The sequence below is a fragment of the Sceloporus undulatus genome, chromosome 7 (assembly GCF_019175285.1).
Source record: "Sceloporus undulatus isolate JIND9_A2432 ecotype Alabama chromosome 7, SceUnd_v1.1, whole genome shotgun sequence".
NCBI classification, from domain to species: Eukaryota; Metazoa; Chordata; class Lepidosauria; order Squamata; family Phrynosomatidae; genus Sceloporus; species Sceloporus undulatus.
This window is the reverse complement of record NC_056528.1, coordinates 11,030,370-11,048,005: the sequence shown is the minus strand read 5'-3', so window position 1 is coordinate 11,048,005 and position 17,636 is coordinate 11,030,370. Positions and strand designations below refer to the sequence as shown.

At 49.5% G+C, this 17,636-nt stretch overlaps 2 protein-coding genes across 4 annotated transcripts in view; both read right to left on the bottom strand.

Annotated features, from left to right (window-relative positions):
• PLEKHG5 (pleckstrin homology and RhoGEF domain containing G5) overlaps positions 1–9,228 on the bottom strand; it is a 60,328-nt gene extending 51,100 nt beyond the window's left edge. The window contains exon 1 of one of the 2 annotated variants that reach the window (XM_042477906.1): positions 9,195–9,228. The gene's annotated coding sequence lies outside the window, so the exon portion shown is untranslated. Of the gene's footprint in view, positions 1–1,609; positions 1,629–9,194 lie in introns of those variants that run through there. The other variant, XM_042477905.1, reaches the window with a different exon arrangement.
• Positions 9,229–12,403: 3,175 nt separating this feature from the next.
• Positions 12,404–17,636, bottom strand: part of NOL9 (nucleolar protein 9) — a 5,617-nt gene continuing 384 nt past the window's right edge. Inside the window, exons 2-12 of one of the 2 annotated variants that reach the window (XM_042478752.1) lie at positions 16,895–17,129; positions 16,604–16,731; positions 16,343–16,481; positions 16,057–16,153; positions 15,647–15,744; positions 15,202–15,363; positions 14,355–14,649; positions 14,161–14,272; positions 13,865–14,042; positions 13,505–13,638; positions 12,404–12,954 (exon numbers count right to left, since the gene is read on the bottom strand). In XM_042478752.1, coding sequence (XP_042334686.1) covers positions 12,838–12,954; positions 13,505–13,638; positions 13,865–14,042; positions 14,161–14,272; positions 14,355–14,649; positions 15,202–15,363; positions 15,647–15,744; positions 16,057–16,153; positions 16,343–16,481; positions 16,604–16,731; positions 16,895–17,129 — 1,695 coding nt within the window. In that variant the 3' untranslated portion in view covers positions 12,404–12,837. The remainder of the gene's footprint in view (positions 12,955–13,504; positions 13,639–13,864; positions 14,043–14,160; positions 14,273–14,354; positions 14,650–15,201; positions 15,364–15,646; positions 15,745–16,056; positions 16,154–16,342; positions 16,482–16,603; positions 16,732–16,894; positions 17,130–17,636) is intronic. The other variant, XR_006104973.1, reaches the window with a different exon arrangement.

Here is a 17,636-nt window from a genome sequence, read left to right as displayed (position 1 = left end):
TGCCCCTGGCTTTAAACCCTGGGCACCCATTCCCACTGGACGCCAGGGCTTCTCAAGCTTGGGGTCAAATGACTGGCATGTTGCACTTGTCCATCACTAGTGTGCCAAAAAGCGAGGGAAGAGAGATGGCGGGGGTCTTCGTGTGGAGTTAACCTCCCCAAACCCTTGCCTGTGTCCTGAAGGGCTGGCTTCTCTTTTCTGCCTTAGCCATCTCCAAAACATCTGCTATCTCAGGCTTGCGGGCGGCTGCTGTTGTTTTTCTTTCAGAATTAAATTTAGACGCAGATGTCACTCGTGAAGGCGATGCGGTTGCATTGAAAGTATGCACAGAACGCAAATGGCCAGGATGAGAGGAGGCTGCCTGCTTTTCCTCCAAACCACTTATCTGACGGCACTTTGGAAGGAGATGCGGGTCTGGAGCGGTGACTCAGGCAGACGCACAACGGGCAGCCGGCCTCCTTGGGGCCGGGACTGGATGGCCCAGTCTCTCTCTCTTTCTTTATTTCCCACAAGGGAAGATGAAAAGAACCTGCTGCTGCGATGGAGAGGTCTTCCTTGCCTTTCTCTTCCATCAATGGATGCTGTTTCCATTGCCACCTTCTGCAACAGCCATGCCCACACTGCCACCCACAGACTCAGGTTGGATGGCTTGGAAGGAGTTCGGAGATGGCTTCTGCCTGTCCTTTTTAAAAGGCTCTGTAGAAGGAGTTACCTTCCTTGTTACCGTCCTATCCCATCTTTCCTCCGTTAAGTTCAAGGAAATGTAGGTCTCTTCCCCTCCGCACATTATCCTTACAATTGCCTTTCTAGTTGGTGGTCACAGTTCGCCAGATGTTCAGCCAGGAGTCTTTACTTATCCCTATCTGGAAAGTCAGAATCGTCTAAACCATCTCACCAGGTACAGATGTGAAAGCTGGACAGTGAAGGAAGGGGATAAGAAAAGAAAAATCAGCTCCTTTGAGATGTGACGCTGGAGAAGAGTGGATGGCCAGAAAGACAAACAAATAGGTCCTTCAATGGATCAAGCCTGAACCCTCCCTAGAAGCCAAGATGACCAAACTGAGGCTGTTGTAAGGCAGGGCTCAGTAGAAAAGACAATAATGCCAGGAAAGGTGCCAGGCAGTAGAAAGAGAGGAAGACCCTTTGCCAGGTAGAAAGATGCAAACAAGGAGGTCATGAGCATGAATCTGCAAGACTTAAGCAGAGCAATGGAGGTCCATCCTTACTGCAATCAGCATAGAAGCTGCGGAGCCAACTCCTATCCTTTCTGGCAACTGCTCTTCTAAATATTTGGACAATCAAAGCTTTTATTTCCATCCTTCTTCTATTTACTGCCCTTCTCTGCTTTGTTTAATGTTTTAAAAAGAATTAACTTTCTCTCTATCATAAAACAACACTTCTATCATAATATATAACTCCGGCGCATTCTTGGGTGGGAGGGAAATGGGAGAAGAAAGAAAAAAAAGATGTTTCTGCTCCTGGCGGAAATAAATTATCTACGCTCTTGAGAAGTGTTTGCATGCTTTGGGGCATTGTCAGAGCAGCCGGTGGCCGGATGGGTGACCACATCCCTCGGGATTTCGGGCTGCACACAGGGGGCATGACCTACCCTCCAGGTCTTGAGTAATGTCCAGCGTTGAACTCCAGGAGAAACGCTCCACTGCAGTGTATTCCAGCTCTGTCAAGTCGCTTGGAAGGGTCTCCAACTCATAGGCCCCTCTTTTCTTCCAGTATAAGAACATTTTGAGGAGTTTGAAAACCTGTTCCTCCCCTTCAGAGGGGCTCCCCCTCAATAGCCCCAACCAGGAACCCCAAAGTTTCTGAGCGGGAGCCCCATCTGCGTTGACCCTTGAGGAGCCACCAACCAGCGTTTGCACCTTACGGAACAGGTCTTGGCAGACGGGTGGACAAGCGGGGCATTCATCCCGCAGAAAACAGCAGGGCTGTCTGGGGCAGGAAAGCCCTCTGAAGAAACTGACCAATGTTTGGGCGCACCAAGTGGGACAATGGGGTCTTTCTTCAGCCTCCTACGGACATTTTACAAATTTCGCCTTCCTGCGTTTATGAAAGAGATCTCAGCCGAGGATACAAGGCATATTGATGGTGGGCATTCCAAGGGAGAAAGAGAAAAAGAAGCCAGCCGGGGAGCGAGGAAGAAAGGAGGTTATCCGACAGTTTTGCCCCTTGAAAGGAAGAGGAAGTGCCGTCATGATGGAAGATCAGAGGAAGAGGACAATGGTCGCCCAGAAACGGAGGAGACGGGTCAAGACTGGGGTTTCAGAGGGGCAAATGGGTACAAGGATGGCATCCATGCAGTCTTCATTCTGGATTTGGTTTGGTTCCCATTATAAACTCTGGTCACACAGACTTGAAAACAAAGATACACCTGTTTACAGGTAGAGCAGATGGGCACATGCATGGGCCTTCACTTTGCCCACAAATACAGGGTGAGCATAAGTGGAAGGGTTGCTGTTGATCTGTACCTTCAATCTCATTTTGCAGTGTCCCTCTCATAGGGTTTTCATGGAAAAAATATAATCAGAGGAACAGAGCAGCTCATGGCTGATGCCAATTGACGGAACACCACTGTTTCAGATGACAGCTTTCAGGCCCTTAAATATGGCTATCATATCACCTCTCCAACTTTTCCTCTCCAGGCCCAGAGTCCCTAAGCTCTTTCCAGGCCTCTGGCCATCCTTGCCATCGTCCTCTGGAGACACTCAAACGTACTAATATCCTTCTTGGATTGCGATGCCCAGAACTGGACTCATTTCTGGAGAGTCTAACCAAAAGCAGAACAGAGTGGGACTCTTAATTCCCAAAGCCTAGTTTTGGAGCCCTTGATCCTTCCTGGCTCCAGAAAGTGTGAATTTGCTTCTTCTGGAAACTGTTCAGGCAATTCATCTTTTTAAAAGCCTCCAATTCAACCCTCCCCCCCCCTTTTATCCCTTGCTGTTTGACATTTTAAAAAAACACCCATTTTTCAAAACCAGAAAGCATGGAGAAAACACGTGTTGTTGCTCTCCCGGCTGATAAAATCCTAAAAGGTCAAGACACAAAGGACAGAATTCCAGGAGCTGGGATTGCAGGAAGCCTGGCCCCTTCCTCGAAATCCCCTCGCAACGTTTTCCATTCACCCCCCCCCCCCCCCCCCCTCCCCGCCCCCCCCCCACCCCCCCAGTGGCGCCCAGAAAGTCACAAATCCCCTTCATTCATTCATTCATTTATTCATGAGTTTCTGTCATGAGGGTTATAGGTTTAGGGCTTTGTTAGAACATTACTGGATTAAGTTAGTAGTTGGTTTAATGTTAGATTTCATAATGAGTTTATAGAATGTACTAGAAAGAGGTAGACTGGCTGTTAAAATATGCGTTTGCTTATTAAGGTTGGGGTTTCCCAGCCAACAGAGGCTATGTCTTCAAAGGGCTGGAGACTGGTTTCTGTGATGGGAGAGTGCCTATTGCTAATATGATGTTATGTTAATGTGTTCATTATATTCTAATATGCTGCTATGATATTTTAATATGCTGCTATATTATGTTGGGTTGGGGGATGATGGGGTTTTTAGTTCTGCTTAATTATATATAGGCTGTTAAGGTTTAATATATCTTAGCCCTGTTGTGGCTTAAGGTTTATAACTCAAGGTCCCAGGTGCAGTAGAGAGATAACGCTGGGTGAGAGCCTAATGGTTTTGAGAGTTTCGCCAAGAGCCTGGACTGGAGGACAAGACATCACCGGGAGGAGATTCATCGCTGCGCGGGAAAGTTATCCAATTAATTTACTTTATTGCTTGATGGGGTGGGTTTGCTTTATGGGGTTATATAAACCATATGTTAATACACACTTTCATTCCTGACAAAAAAGTCACTTCTGTTGTATGTATCTATTTCTTCAATAAAGCTATTCCTTTTTCAAAGTACAGCATCTTGTTGCAGGAGGGGGGCTGCAATTGGGAGCCTGAGAGATGGTCCAAAACCCTTTCTCCTCCTCCTCCTCCATCTCACCAGACCCATTTTATGGAGCTGCCTGGCTCCCCTTCTTCTCCCCACCATTTCAGAGGCCGAATCAGCTGCCAAAACACTCTCCTGGCCATTCTTTCCCAATCTTGCAAATCCCAGGGAGCTTTCTCTGGCTGGCTTTTCCACCGTTGCACCCTTATTCTCAAACTTAAAGGCATGAGGTGGGCAAAATGCAGCCCTCCTTGGACTGCAAGCCCCATCAGGCCCTGAGCCAGTGGAGTGGCAAGGAATCATAGAATTGTAGAGTTGGAAGAGACCACAAGGGCCATCTAGTCCAACCCACTGCCATGCAGGAAATCACAGGTTGCAGCCACAACCCAACAACATCTGGAGGGCTGCATGACTCTCATCCCTGCAATACAAGGTTGCAGCATTGGTTGGTTGGTTGCTGCAAACTCTCTTCTTGCAAATGCTAGGAATGGCAGGAGTGTTGGGAGTTGCAGGACTGATGGGATCTAAGAGCTGGACAGGGAAGAAAGCAGATAATAAGAAAACCGACTCATCTGAGGATGTAGGGCTGGAGAAAAGAGCCGAGGATACTGTGGAAGGCCAAGAAGACAAAGAGAGGGGTCCTTAAAACAGATCAAGCCTGAGATCTCCCTGGAAGCCAAGATATCGAAACTGAGCTTGTCACACTTTGGCCACATCATGATTCACCAGAAAAGACAATAATGCTAACAAAGGCAGAGAACAGTAAAAAGAGAGGAAGACTGGATGCCAGACGGTTAAGGCTCAATGAAGGTGGCCAGACTCCTGAACCTACAGGTGCTGAGCAACACATATTTAAATAAATGCAACCAACCGGGAATCTTTGGAGCACATTTGGCACCTCTTTGCTTGCCCTTGTGCCACTCTTCCTGCAAATGTGTATCTGTGCACACACATACACTTCCCTCCTTCCGCTCTCCTCCTTCCCTTTCTTCTCTCTCCCAAGCCTTTCTGGAAGGAGAGCTGCTTGGCTTCGGAGAGCCCCCGACTCTGGTTTGGAAGCCAAAGCAGCCCTGGCCGCAGGCAGCTGCCTGGCTTTTCTGATCTCTTCTCCGCATGGACACATGGAAAGTCTGACAATGGAATGGCGGGGCTCTTCATCAAAGAGCCAAGGAGGGCAGCTGGCTGGCTGGCTGTCCAGGGAAGGAGCTAAGGAGAAAAGAGTCGGCAGCAAAAGCAGGCAGCCAAAAAGAATTTGGAAAGGCCAAGTGAGCAAGCAAGCATTGCAAGACTGGAGCCCATATGCAGAAGAAGAGGGGCGCATGGAAGAAGGAATAAGAGAGAGACCCTCTTGGCTTGCAAAAGGTGGCCTGGGGCTGCATGCATGCAACCCCCAAAAGTGCTTTAGTGCCCCCCAGCTCTCCTCACTCCCCAGACTATCCTAATTCTGGAGGGAAAATGCAAGGAAGTCTACAGAAAAATCTTTGCAATTTTCAGTAACTGCTGCTAGGCAGCCATTCGTGGTTGAGCATTAGGAAAAAATACCTATCAGACTTCTGACCACATCGGGGGGCATGTTTTTGTGGGTCCCAGTAGAAACTACATCCCTTTAGCTGCCATAGTTGCCCACTTTGAGCAAAGACGTTGGCAGCATGATCTTTTGTAGCCGACTTCCTCAGACGCATGCTTCCAACTTCTTTTCAGCTAGTCTCAAAGGTGCTACAAGATGCCTTTGCGTACTGATTTTCCAGGCTATGCCTTTGCATTTTAACACCTGCAAGGTTCCATTACGGTTCACAGGATTCGAACCCAGACCTCTCCAGCCTAAACCAAGCAGTCTAGCCCTTCTGTGTTCCACTGTCTGTTCTTCTGAGTTACTCCTGTCCTCTTCTTCTGTGCTCTTAGGCTGCATCCACACACCTTTACAGCATCCTGGCTCAAGGCTATGGAATTCTGGGAGTTGGAGTATGGCCCACAACAAACTCCAACTCCCAGAATTCCATAGCCTTGAGCCAAGGCAGTTAAAGTGGTGCCAAACTGTGTTGTTATATCTCCAGTGTGGATGCAGCCTTACATTTATCCAGGGTGGGCCACAATTTTTCTGACCGACTGATTTCCCCACCTCCAGAGGGAAAGCAGAAAGCCAGCTGCATGCACAAAGACCAGGCTGTTTTTCTTTTTCGAGGGGAGGAAAAGTGGAGACTGTTGGCAAGAGATGCCCAAATGGCACGCACAGCTGTGCCTGGCCCTGGAAAAACTGCGTGAGAAACCACACCAAGGGAGGAGAGGGGAACCACTGAGCCCTTTTTCCTGCTTATTAAAAAGTTTCTAAAAGGAGGGGAACGCTTTGGATGAGTGTCAGGAGGCCTGCTTTACGCTGGCACGAGATCCCAAGAGCCGAGGGCAAAGGGACCCCATTCTCCTTGCGTATACATACATGGCCCTCCCTGCAACGCCATTATGGCCAGAGGGGCAATGGGGTCAGTGGTCAGCATATGGCCAAAAGGCTTGCTGGTTGCTCCAGGGTCCAGGTTCCCTCCGTGTCTGTCCCTCAGGTCCAAAACACACTTCAGAAATAATCCAGTTTGACACCACTTTCACTATCCTGGCACAGCATTTGGGAATCCTGGGGTGTGCAGTTTGTTGCGGCACCAGTGCTCTCTGACAGAGAAAGCCAAGTAGCTCACAGAAACAATTCCCAGAATTCCCTAGCACTGAGCCAGAGCAGTCAAAGCAGTCTCAAACTGGATTATTTCTGCAGGATTTTTTTGGGGGGGCACACATTCTCTGATCTACTTTGCAGGGTTATGGTGGTTGGGCATAAAAGTGGTAAAGAGGACACCCATGTCCGTTACTTTGGGAAAAGGCAAAGTATCAATAAATATATCTATCTGTATCTTCCTGGCATTAGACCCAGAGTCTTTCCATCACCATAGATGGCCGTGCATGGATATGCCATATAACTTCATCATCTGGGCCACCATCATAAATGTTTTGGGATATTTTCCTTGCAAATAATTTAGGCTGAAACTCAGTGATTCCCAGATTTTGGTCCTCCAGTTGTTTTGGATTTCAGTTCCCAGAAGCCCTACCCAGCTTGACCAGAGGCAAGAATTCTGAGAGCTTAAGTCCAAAACATCTGGAGGCCCAAAGTTTGGGAAGCGCTGATATAGAGCAGGCATGGTGTTGGACTAAGAATAAGAAGTCTTGCCAAGAAATCCATAGGAATGAGAGAGGTTGGAGTTGTTATTCTGAGAGTTGCTGCCCTGAAAAATCAAGATTTCCTGGGTCTAACAGAGGAAACACGTGAAAGGGATGGGGAGAGAGACAGAAACAACCGGCCAAAACCACAAGAAACTAGCCATTGCATCCTATAATAGGAATGAAAAAGATGAAGACAGAATGAGAGGAGAGAGGGATGTAGGCGGAGAAGCGGATGGGGAGAGCCATTTTCCAGCTGGATCATTTATCAGTGTCTCTTGTGCATACTTTACAAAAAGGCATATGCCCTGAACAGTTTGTTGTTTTGTCTGCACCGCTTGCCAAAGAGGTAGCCAGAGTCTTACGTCGCAGGTCCCTCCCACGTCTGTCTGAGGAACTGCTAAGGAACTCCACAAGTTACATGCGTACATGCGCCGGGACTCTCAACGTGGAGGAGAAACTATTATTTCTTTCCCCCCATTGTTCCAGCAATTGGAACCCTATTTGCCCCATATTACTTTCTACATAGATTTCTAGGACCTCATACCGCAGACCATTTTCTCCTTCTCTTGCACCTCATCTCTTGGAAAAATTGCATGGGCACCCATTAAATGTTGGCTGAAGGATTCTGGGAGCTCAAAAAAGTAACTTTCCCAAACTCCAGGGAGGGGGCAGTTTACTTTTACAGGGACCTGAAGTGATCACTAGTGGAGGGGCTTGGAAAGGAGGCCAAGACTGCATCCAATTGGGATGAGGGCCACATGTGGCCCTCACCTGTATGCGAGACAGGTACGTCTGAGCAAGTGGACAGGTGGGACTTCCTAATCTAGACACAAACGTCTCTTGGGGTTGACATTAATGGAAGCACACCTGCTTTCTGCATATCACCTCAGGAGAGGTGGCTGGAGTTTGAATTGCAGAGCTGGAAGGAACCCCAAAGGCCATCCATTGGAGCACCCCAAAGAGGCAGCCATCCAACCCGTGCTTAGAAGCCCCCAACCAAGCAGGGTCCATCACCTTCCAAAATAGAGAGAGCACGCTTTTACTGCCAGCAAGTTCTTCCTTGTGCTTCACTGAAGTCTTCTTTGCGACAAGCGAGAGCTGGGGACCCACCGGAGGTTGGCCGAGAGGAGGACAGGCCGCTCTCCCTCGCATGAGCCAAGGCATCCAAGGTGAAAGGAGGAGACGGAGATGGCATCTGGGGTGACACTGGGCGGCACAATGGCAAGTCATATAGGCTCATCCTTCCTTGGCACAGGAATGGACAATGGCACCAAGGGATTTAGGGCAAGGGAGGAGAGACACCCCATGGGACCCAAATCGTGACGACGGAGGGAGGAGATTGTAGCCCCAGCCGCTTGGAAAAGTCCCTTTAGTGCAAGGAAAGGACTACCACAGGTGGTGCCTTAGAACACAGTGATACAAAACACCCATGTGCAATCTTTCTATGAAGCCCAACAACAGGTGATGTGAGGTGTGTTGAAACATTGTGGATCTACTACCAGAGAGAGAGACTGAGATTTCTCACCCTTTGAGCACCAGCGCATTGCAAACAGAACTGCTTCATGCAACCCACGCAACATGTACATACTTGGGGAAAAGAGCTGCTAGGTTCACCAGCCCAGGCTTGGCTGGCGCAGGATGCCAGTTGTCGCCTCACCTGTTTTTGTGTCACAGCCCAGCAGTAAGGATCAGTCAAAGAAAACACTACTTTGCACAGGAGGCCAAAAGCACCTTTGAACCCACCAGCGTCACTTGGATCCATGCATCAACACTGGATACAATGCAGAACACCAACAAGATGCTGCTTTTCTGATCTTTCCAGATCTTTCCCTAAACCCAAGAACCCTATTGTGACTAAACCCAAAGGGTTCTTATAATCCATTAATCAGGTAGATGCTGCATCTCAAATTCAGAACACTCCCCAGTCTAGGAAAGACTAGGCACAGTACAGCCGCCACCAAAAAGACCCCAAAGAAAGAAGCCATTCCCTTCCAGCTCATGCATGATACCACAATCCCCAGGAGGGAACAGGGGTCTACTTACTGGTTCCCAAGCGCAGACCCAGCCAGCTCCGAGGGGGGGACCCATACTTGGTCAGGAGGATGGGGTTCATGACCTCTGGGGCCCAAACCCTTCTATGGGTTGGATGGAGAGCGGCCAGAGAGAGAGAGAGAGAGACAGAAGTCCTGACGGCAGCCGTGATGACTATGGTGCCGCAAGGGAAGAGGTAAAATAAATAAAACTGTGGAGCTGGAATCCAAGCTGATGCTGTAGGGAACGAATTGGCTCTGAGTGAGACACCAAAAGATGAAGCAAGGGCCGCAAGAGAAGAAGAGCTTCTGAATGAAAGCAGCCACTGCCTCCTTGACTTCTGCCACGTTCCTCCTCTCCAAATCTGAGCCGGCTTCCCAAGCGCCTCATGTGCCGCCCCAGTCTGGACCTGTTCTCCTCTGTGTGCGCTGGCTCCCCGTCTGGGCCTTCCTTCCCTGGCAAGCGGCCACCTGCTTTTTTTCCACGGTCTGCTGCAAACCCCCTCCTTCTTTCCTTCCAGCCAAGCATCAGAGCCAGGGACGCCTCTCCTTCCCTCTCTAGCCTTGGCTCTCCTTGCCAGATAAAGATGCCTATGACTTGCTGCTTTGGTACCCGGCCTCCCTGCGGTCGGATGGCCTTTCTTTTCCCCAGTAAAGTGCTTAGCCGTCCCTCTCCCTCTCATGCAGACACACACATGTGCCAAGGAAGCAAATTCCCTTAGAAAAACACCGGCCACAGGCCACTGAGCATCATGGAGGCAACCGGGCCAGTTGCTACAGCAACCGGCTACAGAGATCTCAGACCAATTTCGGAGGCATCCGTGCCTCCCCCTCGGTTTCGCCTCTTCCAGCCCCATTTCAGAGTTCACAGGCCAAGAGCTGTGAGCATCCAAAACCTGGGTCACTTCAGGCTATTGGTATTTCTCATGCAATCCCCCCTCAAAACACCCCTCTCCCTGCGCATGCACATTCTCCTCCTCCCTATTTGTTCTAGACAGCGTTCGGGATGGATTCTCTGCCAAAGCCTTTTCCCCCCCTGCAATGACAGACTTGGCCATATGGGGAGAATTAAGAACAGATTAAGCTGAAGTTTTAACTCTTTCGCCCACTGCAACTCATTCGTACGCAGGCTGCGTAAAAGGAGAATGCTCCTGGTGCCAGCCATTGCCAAATGCTTCTGTCCAGATTGCTCTCCCGCTGGCAAGGAGGAGAGTTCTTAAAGAGGGGAAACGAGGAGGATTTTCCAAAAGCAAATTTCTCTGAGGCCCCTCTGGACTATTTGAGAGTTACTTTGAGGCATCTACTTTGGAGAGCCAGACTCCGCTCAATGAAGAAGTTCTCTGCCAAGAAGGGAGAGTTTGATTCTCCAAGTGAAAAGGAAAAGGCAGTTTCACGCAAAAGGAAGTATCAAGTGTGGGTCCATTGTCACATTGTAGGAGTGTGGGGTACACATTGCTTCCACATCTTCTGGTGGTAAATAACCTAATTTTTGCAAACAAATCACCATAAAGAAGCAGGTAGGTAGGTAACGATCCAGCAGAGGTAAGGGAGAACATCCCACTCTGGCTTTATTGCTATGCATTTGTTGTTGCTGCCAGCTGCCATCAACTCAGTTTCGACTTATGAATGAGAGACCTCCAAGTTGCCCTTTCCTCAACCATCTTGCTCAGGTCTTACAAACTCAGGACAAGTGTGGCTTCTTTCAGTTGTGTCCATCTCACTTGTCCTGCGCTCTTCCTCTTTTCCTGCTGCTGCCTTCCACCTTACAGAGCATCACTGTCTTTTCCAACAAGTCACATCTTCTCATGATACGTCCAAAGTATTTCAGTGTGGGTCTGCCTTCTGGACAGAAGTTATGGATGGGTGCTTGGCACACTAAAGGCTTCTAAATCTCAGTCTGTTGACTCCTCTGTCATCTGGAAGAATGAGGGTCTTGGCCACTTTCATGCAAACATGGATGCTTCTTGCAGAATAGGGAAATAAAAAGGACTGGTCTTTTGCGCCTGGTTCGCATTGCAAGTTCTGGAGGAATCTGGTGGATGCGACTTCTTTAATGACATTGTCTGAAATTAAATTTGGGCTGCTTGCTTCAGAAACACTGCGATAGAGCCATTAACAAGTGGCTACGTAGAACACCTTCTTATTCACATTTGAACTACAAGCTGATTGCAACTTATCCCATCCTCTTGGGGTTTCTTGGCCAAATGGCTTTAGTGGAGGTTTGCTACCACTGCCTTCCGAGGCTGAGAGATAGTGACTTGCCCAAGGTTACTCATGGCAGAACGCACATTTGAATATGGGTCTCCCATAGTCCTAATCCACAACTGAAACCACGACGGATCTACCACAGGCTTTTAGGAACCAACTGTAAAGTAGTGGGCTTTTTAAGATGTGCAAAAATTTAAAAGGTGTTTTAAAGTATCTTTTAAATCTATTTTACTTATATTTTTGTTATGTTCTTAACTTGTATGGTATGTGTGTTAATATTTGTTTTGTGTAATACGGGGGAGACACAGTGACCTGGCAGGAAAGATGCATGACCAAAACGAGGCCTGACTCGCAGTTAAATTTTAAGAAGGAAGAAATAAAAGCTGCCAGAGATGGATGGATGGATAAGTGAAGGAAAGAAAGGAAAACAAAACCAAGAAAGAAAAATAACAGAAAAGAGAAAGCAAAACAAAACTGTTGAGATAGAGATCTCTTCACTGAAGTGGAGTTTTGGTCAAGAGGACCCAAAAAGGTACTTAAGGAAAAGCGTGACTCAGTGACAGCGGCTGATGCACTGAGCATCGCCAGGAGGACCTTTGCCAAGAGCCTACTCAGCAGCAACACTTTTGTCTAGCAAAGACCCACAACTATCTATGCCAGAGATCTGGCTCCCTCTGCCTGCAACTGCACAAGACTTTCAGATGTTGTCAGAATAGGTCTCTCTCTCTCTTACTCTTCGAAGCAGCCTGAACTGGGGGTCATTAACACATTGTTTTTTAGCACAACTACACATGATCTCTCACACATGTTGCTCACACTATGAAACCGCATCAATGCGCACCTCTGCAAGTTTGGTTGCTCACAAGTGTCAGCACTTAAGTAAAGATGGAGTCGATGATGAGAATGTATTTGAGGCATGTTCAAGGCACACAAAGTTTTACCCTGGGTCTATTTGCATCGGTTACTCACACAGCCAACAATGCAATTGTTTAAAAGAAAGCCCAACACTGGTAATTCTGGGTTAAGTGTTTTTTTTGGTAGCCCCCTGCAAAGTTAACTGAATGCATTCAAAGTGCATGCGGACAACCAAGATTCAACCCCGATTCTATATGGAATATTTTCACCCTCTGAATAGCCCCTGGGTTTCACAGAAAGGGAGTCAACCTCAAACCATGAGCTTATATGCATAAGCGTCATTTTGCTCAAAGGGCAATAGGCCTTTCCAGTGAATTTGGCACCTGACAAAAGAAATCTATATTGGGGAGTTTATGCCAAAGATTTAATTCTCAAGTTATAAAGAAATAAAACACTCATTCATACACACACACACGTACACGAACACTAAGAAGAGTTATGGGGCTGGCTGGTAAGAATGGTCCCCCAAAACCTGTCAAGTCCTCTGTCCCAAACCAGTTCCTGCAGGTAAGCATTTAGAGAGAAGGAGCAACTCATGGCTGGCTGTGTCCTCGCCGCTTGAGATGCTTCTTCACCTTCAACTTCCCTGCGCCCGAAATGTCGTAATTATACTCTGACGTGACGTAGGGGATCTCTCCTTCAATTCCAACCTGAAAAAAGGATGGAGGGAGGAGGGACAACAGCAAAGGGTTACACAACACGGTGTTCCCACTATCTGCCATCACCTCTCAGGCTTCTGGAAGACAAACACCACCAAGCCTTCTATACCAGCATACTGCTTCCTCCCAAAAAACCTCACGTCTTAAGATAGTGTGCAAGACAAAATAAAACGGACATGTAACTAAAATCCTGTATTGCTTATTACTGTAAAAGCATTAAATTATTTTTTATAATTAAAATTGTTTAAATTAAAATTAGAAGCAAGGAGAAATACAGTTTTTTGTTGCTTGCCTTCAAGTCATTTCCAATTTACAGGTTATGGGATTTTCTTGGTAAGCTTCTTTAGAGGGGGTTTGCCATTGCCTTCCCCGGAGGCTGAGAGTGTGTGACTTATTGCCCAAAGTCACCCAGTGGGTTAAAAATAAGCCAATCAGCCATGTGCCCATGTACCAGTCCACCCTCCATAACAGTTTGCAATTGTGCCATGTGAGTATCACCCTTTACTTCCGTTGCTTGTTCCCATCCCATGTGTGTCCTTACTTGGTTCAGGAAGACACAGTGAGGAATGGAGATGTTCCCAATCAGTAAACAATTCACCAGCCGCAGGTTCTCCGGAGCAACTGGGGTCAGGAGGTAGTACAGCTTCTTCTCCATGTCCACCCCTCGGACGATCGCTGTAAGAAAGGTGGGATATAAAGTAAATAAACTTCTTAAACAATGAGGACAATATAGTTTGCCTGGCTACCTGAGCCCACCCACAGTGGGAAGCCACTGTTCTGAGCTGTTCCCCATAGAAAGCAAGTATCTACACAGGAGGAAGTCCTCCCTGCCCAAAAGGATTTGGAAATACAGTCTTCTGGAGAAAGCAAGGCGATGGGTGTAAATGGGGAACCGGCTCACCAAAGCCCAGGCAGTCACAGATGGGCGTCTGCATCAACACAACAGGCCCATCTGTCTGAGAAGGAATCTCCTCCAAGGTATGGCACAGGCCCACCCAGCTGGCATTGACCGCGCACAAGATGTGGGCAGGAGCGACGTCGGTGTGGATAACCCTGAGGGCGACAGCGTTGAAGGGGACCTGCGGAACCAACATCATCAGCTCCAAGGAAGTGCTGCATCCTGAGCTATTAAGCAAACTCTCTGGGACTTCCCAGACCCTAACAAGACCCTCTGTTTGGCAAAGAGAGTGCCCTTACCTGGTAGGGCACCAGACTATGCAGAGGAAGCACCGACTCTGCCTCTGGAGGCTGCAACTGGCCCAAGTAACCAAGGACGGCCATGTCCCGGAGGGTGTTGCTGTGGGTGCACCTGGAGGACCAAGAAACAGGAAGGATCATAGACTGGCCGGGAAGAAGAACCCTTCCTTATCCTCATGCTCTCTGCTACTTACATGTTGCCCGCAGCCCCTGCTCCCTGAAACTGTGGCTGGACACAGAGCAGCCTGTGCCCAGGATGCAGCAAGTGGAACTCTCGATTGCTGCTCCTAGGCTGCTCTGCGTCTTCTATCCTTTTCCTAAGACGCTTGCTTTTGAGGGTTGCTTGGCCTCTTGTGTGTAACCCAGCGGCCTCATAGATATACTCCGTAGAAAGCCGCGGCATGTCCTTGAAGTCTTCGGCGCTGATCTGAACAATGTGGCTGGGGGACAGCAGCCGGATGAGGTCAACCAGAAGGAGCAAGCCAGCACCTTTGCAACAGGAAGAAAAAGAACAAGCTCTAAGTGGTGGGGGCTCCTTCGGCCCAGAAGAGAGACATAGGACCTGATGCAATGGACTACTTATGTTGCCGGCTGATATGCCAACTTGACAACAATGATGGACACAGTGCCACATGTGCAATGGAAGTAATAGACTAGAGGGATGGTGGGGGTCTCCTTCCCTGGAGGTCTTCAAAAAGAGGCTGCAGAACTCCCTGCTTCTGAAGATGCTCTAGCTGGTGATCCTGCACTGCGCAGGGAGCTGGACTGGGCCGTCTCTGGGGAAAGCTTCCAGATCTAAGCTTGCACCAAAGAGCTCAAGCAGAGTTGCTGAAGAGGCCAGGAAAGAACTTGTTGCCGATTCTGCTGCAGACCCAAGAGGCTGGGCCTCTCCCTCAGCCTTTGTGAAAAGACAGCAATGAAATTTGCTGCTCATGTTTCAAACTCCTCTTTCTCAAGCTCAGGGGGGCACATGGAATTGCCATCATGAGCATTGCTATCCCCACAGCAGTGAAGGCCAAGGTGCCGAAGGGACAGGCTTACCTTTCACCCACCCCATTGTGTTCACCACCAAAGGGACATCTCTCTTGTAGGCACTGAACACGTACTTTAGTGTGTCCATGTATCTTTCCGTGTCATGTTCGCAACTGGTTTCCCCAAAATACACCATTTTGCGTGGTCTCCGCTGGTGAGTGAATGGTGGACCTAGAAAGGAATGAACAGACCAGGTGGGACTGTAAGAGCTGGATAGATAGGCATAAATCTCAAATACGTGTCCATTAAGTAACTGGCTTCCAACAAGGATTCCTCCTCTAATGTAAATATGTTAGTCTCTCCTGCCCCCAGTTCTGGTCCAACCCGCCCCCCCCCCCCCCCCCCCGTTCTGGCCCCCCCCCCCCCCCCCCCCCCAAAGGATGATATTCACACGCACCAGCGCCAAGTAAGGAAACACTCCACATCCATCAGCAGACCCAGTCAAAGCACCTACCCAGCAGCGGCTCTGTCACATTAACTAGGGAAACACATCCAGGGGGAGTGAACTCAGGCTGCCCCAGGTCACATTCCAAGAAATCAATGCAGGGAATGCTGCCATTTAGGAAGAAAAAGAAACTGCGTTAAGAAATGCTTGGGACCCCAATTACCCACAGAAACACTCCTTCAAAGCCCATTGCCCAACAGTAAAAACTCAACCAGTTCATCTAAGCATAGTGAGCAATGTTTCACTCAACAGACACGTGCATGTTATCAGCAAACCTGCAGAACTGTCTTGCAAGAGACCGTGTCACTGAAATGCCATCCAAAGACCCTGAACCAAAACTGGGCAGGAAATAACAGGGGACAAGAATGGATTTTCTCAAGGAACCACAGTCTGCTCTTATGAACCTTGAACTCACTCACCGGTTCAGCAACAGATTAATCAGGTATCTGTTGAAAGTTGACTTGCCAACGCTTTTGGGGCCGCAAACTAAGATAATGGGGCAGCCGTCCTCTTCCTCTGAAAAGCAAACACATGGACTCAGTGGGGTTTGAGTGTTGGACTATGACTCTGGAGACCAGGGTTCGAATCCTTGTTCAGCTATGGAAGCCCTCTAAGTGACCATGGGCAAGTCATGTTCTCCCAACCGCAGAGGAAGGCAACATAAATCAGAGATGCCTTGAAGGCACACAACCACCAGCGACTCACCTTGGCATGCCTGGATTAACTCCTCAACGGCGGAAATGGTGCTTTCCGACATCAGCAGGCCCCTCTCTGGCTCCAGCTTCCCAATGCCAGTGGAGGCGAGCACAGCGTCTTCTGGGGTGAAAGAGGGGGCCTTTTGCCTCTAGGGATGAAAAGCCGTTTCTCTGAAGAAGGTTTCAGCCTATTGTCCCCAATGGAGGGACACAAAGGAGGGCCCCTTCCGCAGACCTCATTGCCCCTATCAGCCCCACAGCACAGACTCACCTTGACACGGAAAACGTGGGAGAAGGCGGCATAGCTGAGGATGAACCTGGTGACCGGTGCGTCCAGGTGTTCCAGCAGAACGATCGAACACTGCGGAGTGAACCTCTTCATCAGTTTACACCTGGCCTCTGGAGAGAGAAAAGGGGGGGGGGAACGCAAGAGCTGGAAACGGAGGGCAACTCCTGGATCTCTGACCCTCCTCTCCAGGCGTCTAAGCACTACGGAACTAAGGTCCCTTCTACAGAGTGAGACACATACAAAAACGGAGCCCAAGGCTCCCCTCCGCCGTACCTTGTGGCACCCTGTGTGCCCTGAGCGCCGCCCGCGCCTGCGCCCGCCTGTCCCTTTCGGAGAGGGCCTCCTCCTCCTCCTCCTCCTCGCCAGGCGCCGCTTGGATGGTGAGGGGGCAGTGGGATCTGGGGGAGAAGAGGCGGCAGGGGGGCTGCTCCGGCCCCAGGCAGAAGCCAAGGACCCTCACCGACCCCAGCAGGCAGCTCAGCCAGCACTTCCCCGCGAAGGTCAGCCCCTGAGGAAGGAAGGAAGGAAGGAGGGATCAGGTCAGCCAGGAGGACAGCTGCAGCAATACTGCGATTGGGGTTATTCTCAAGGGGCCTCCTTGCTTTCTGGGGAGGGGCTTGGGCAAGGCCACGCTCTTTCAGCCTCCTGAGCCAAAGGCAGCCCTCCCTGAACAAACTGTGCCAAGGAAGGGCTGCTCAGGGGGTGCTGGCAGCTGCACTCCAAAAGAAGGCGGAGGGGATGCTGGGGACTGCAATACAGAAAGACAGCCCCGAAGAGACCCGCCCTTCGCAAGCAAACAAACGACACTAGGCCACGCCCCCAGGATGGTTTCACGGTTGCGCCGGGACCCCGCCTCCCTATCTGCATGGCCACGCCCCTGAACGACACTGGGCCACTCCCCCGGGATGGTTCCACGGTTGCGCTGGGACCCCGCTTCCCTATCTGCATGGCCACGCCCCTGAACGACACTGGGCCACTCCCCCGGGATGGTTCCACGGTTGCGCTGGGACCCCGC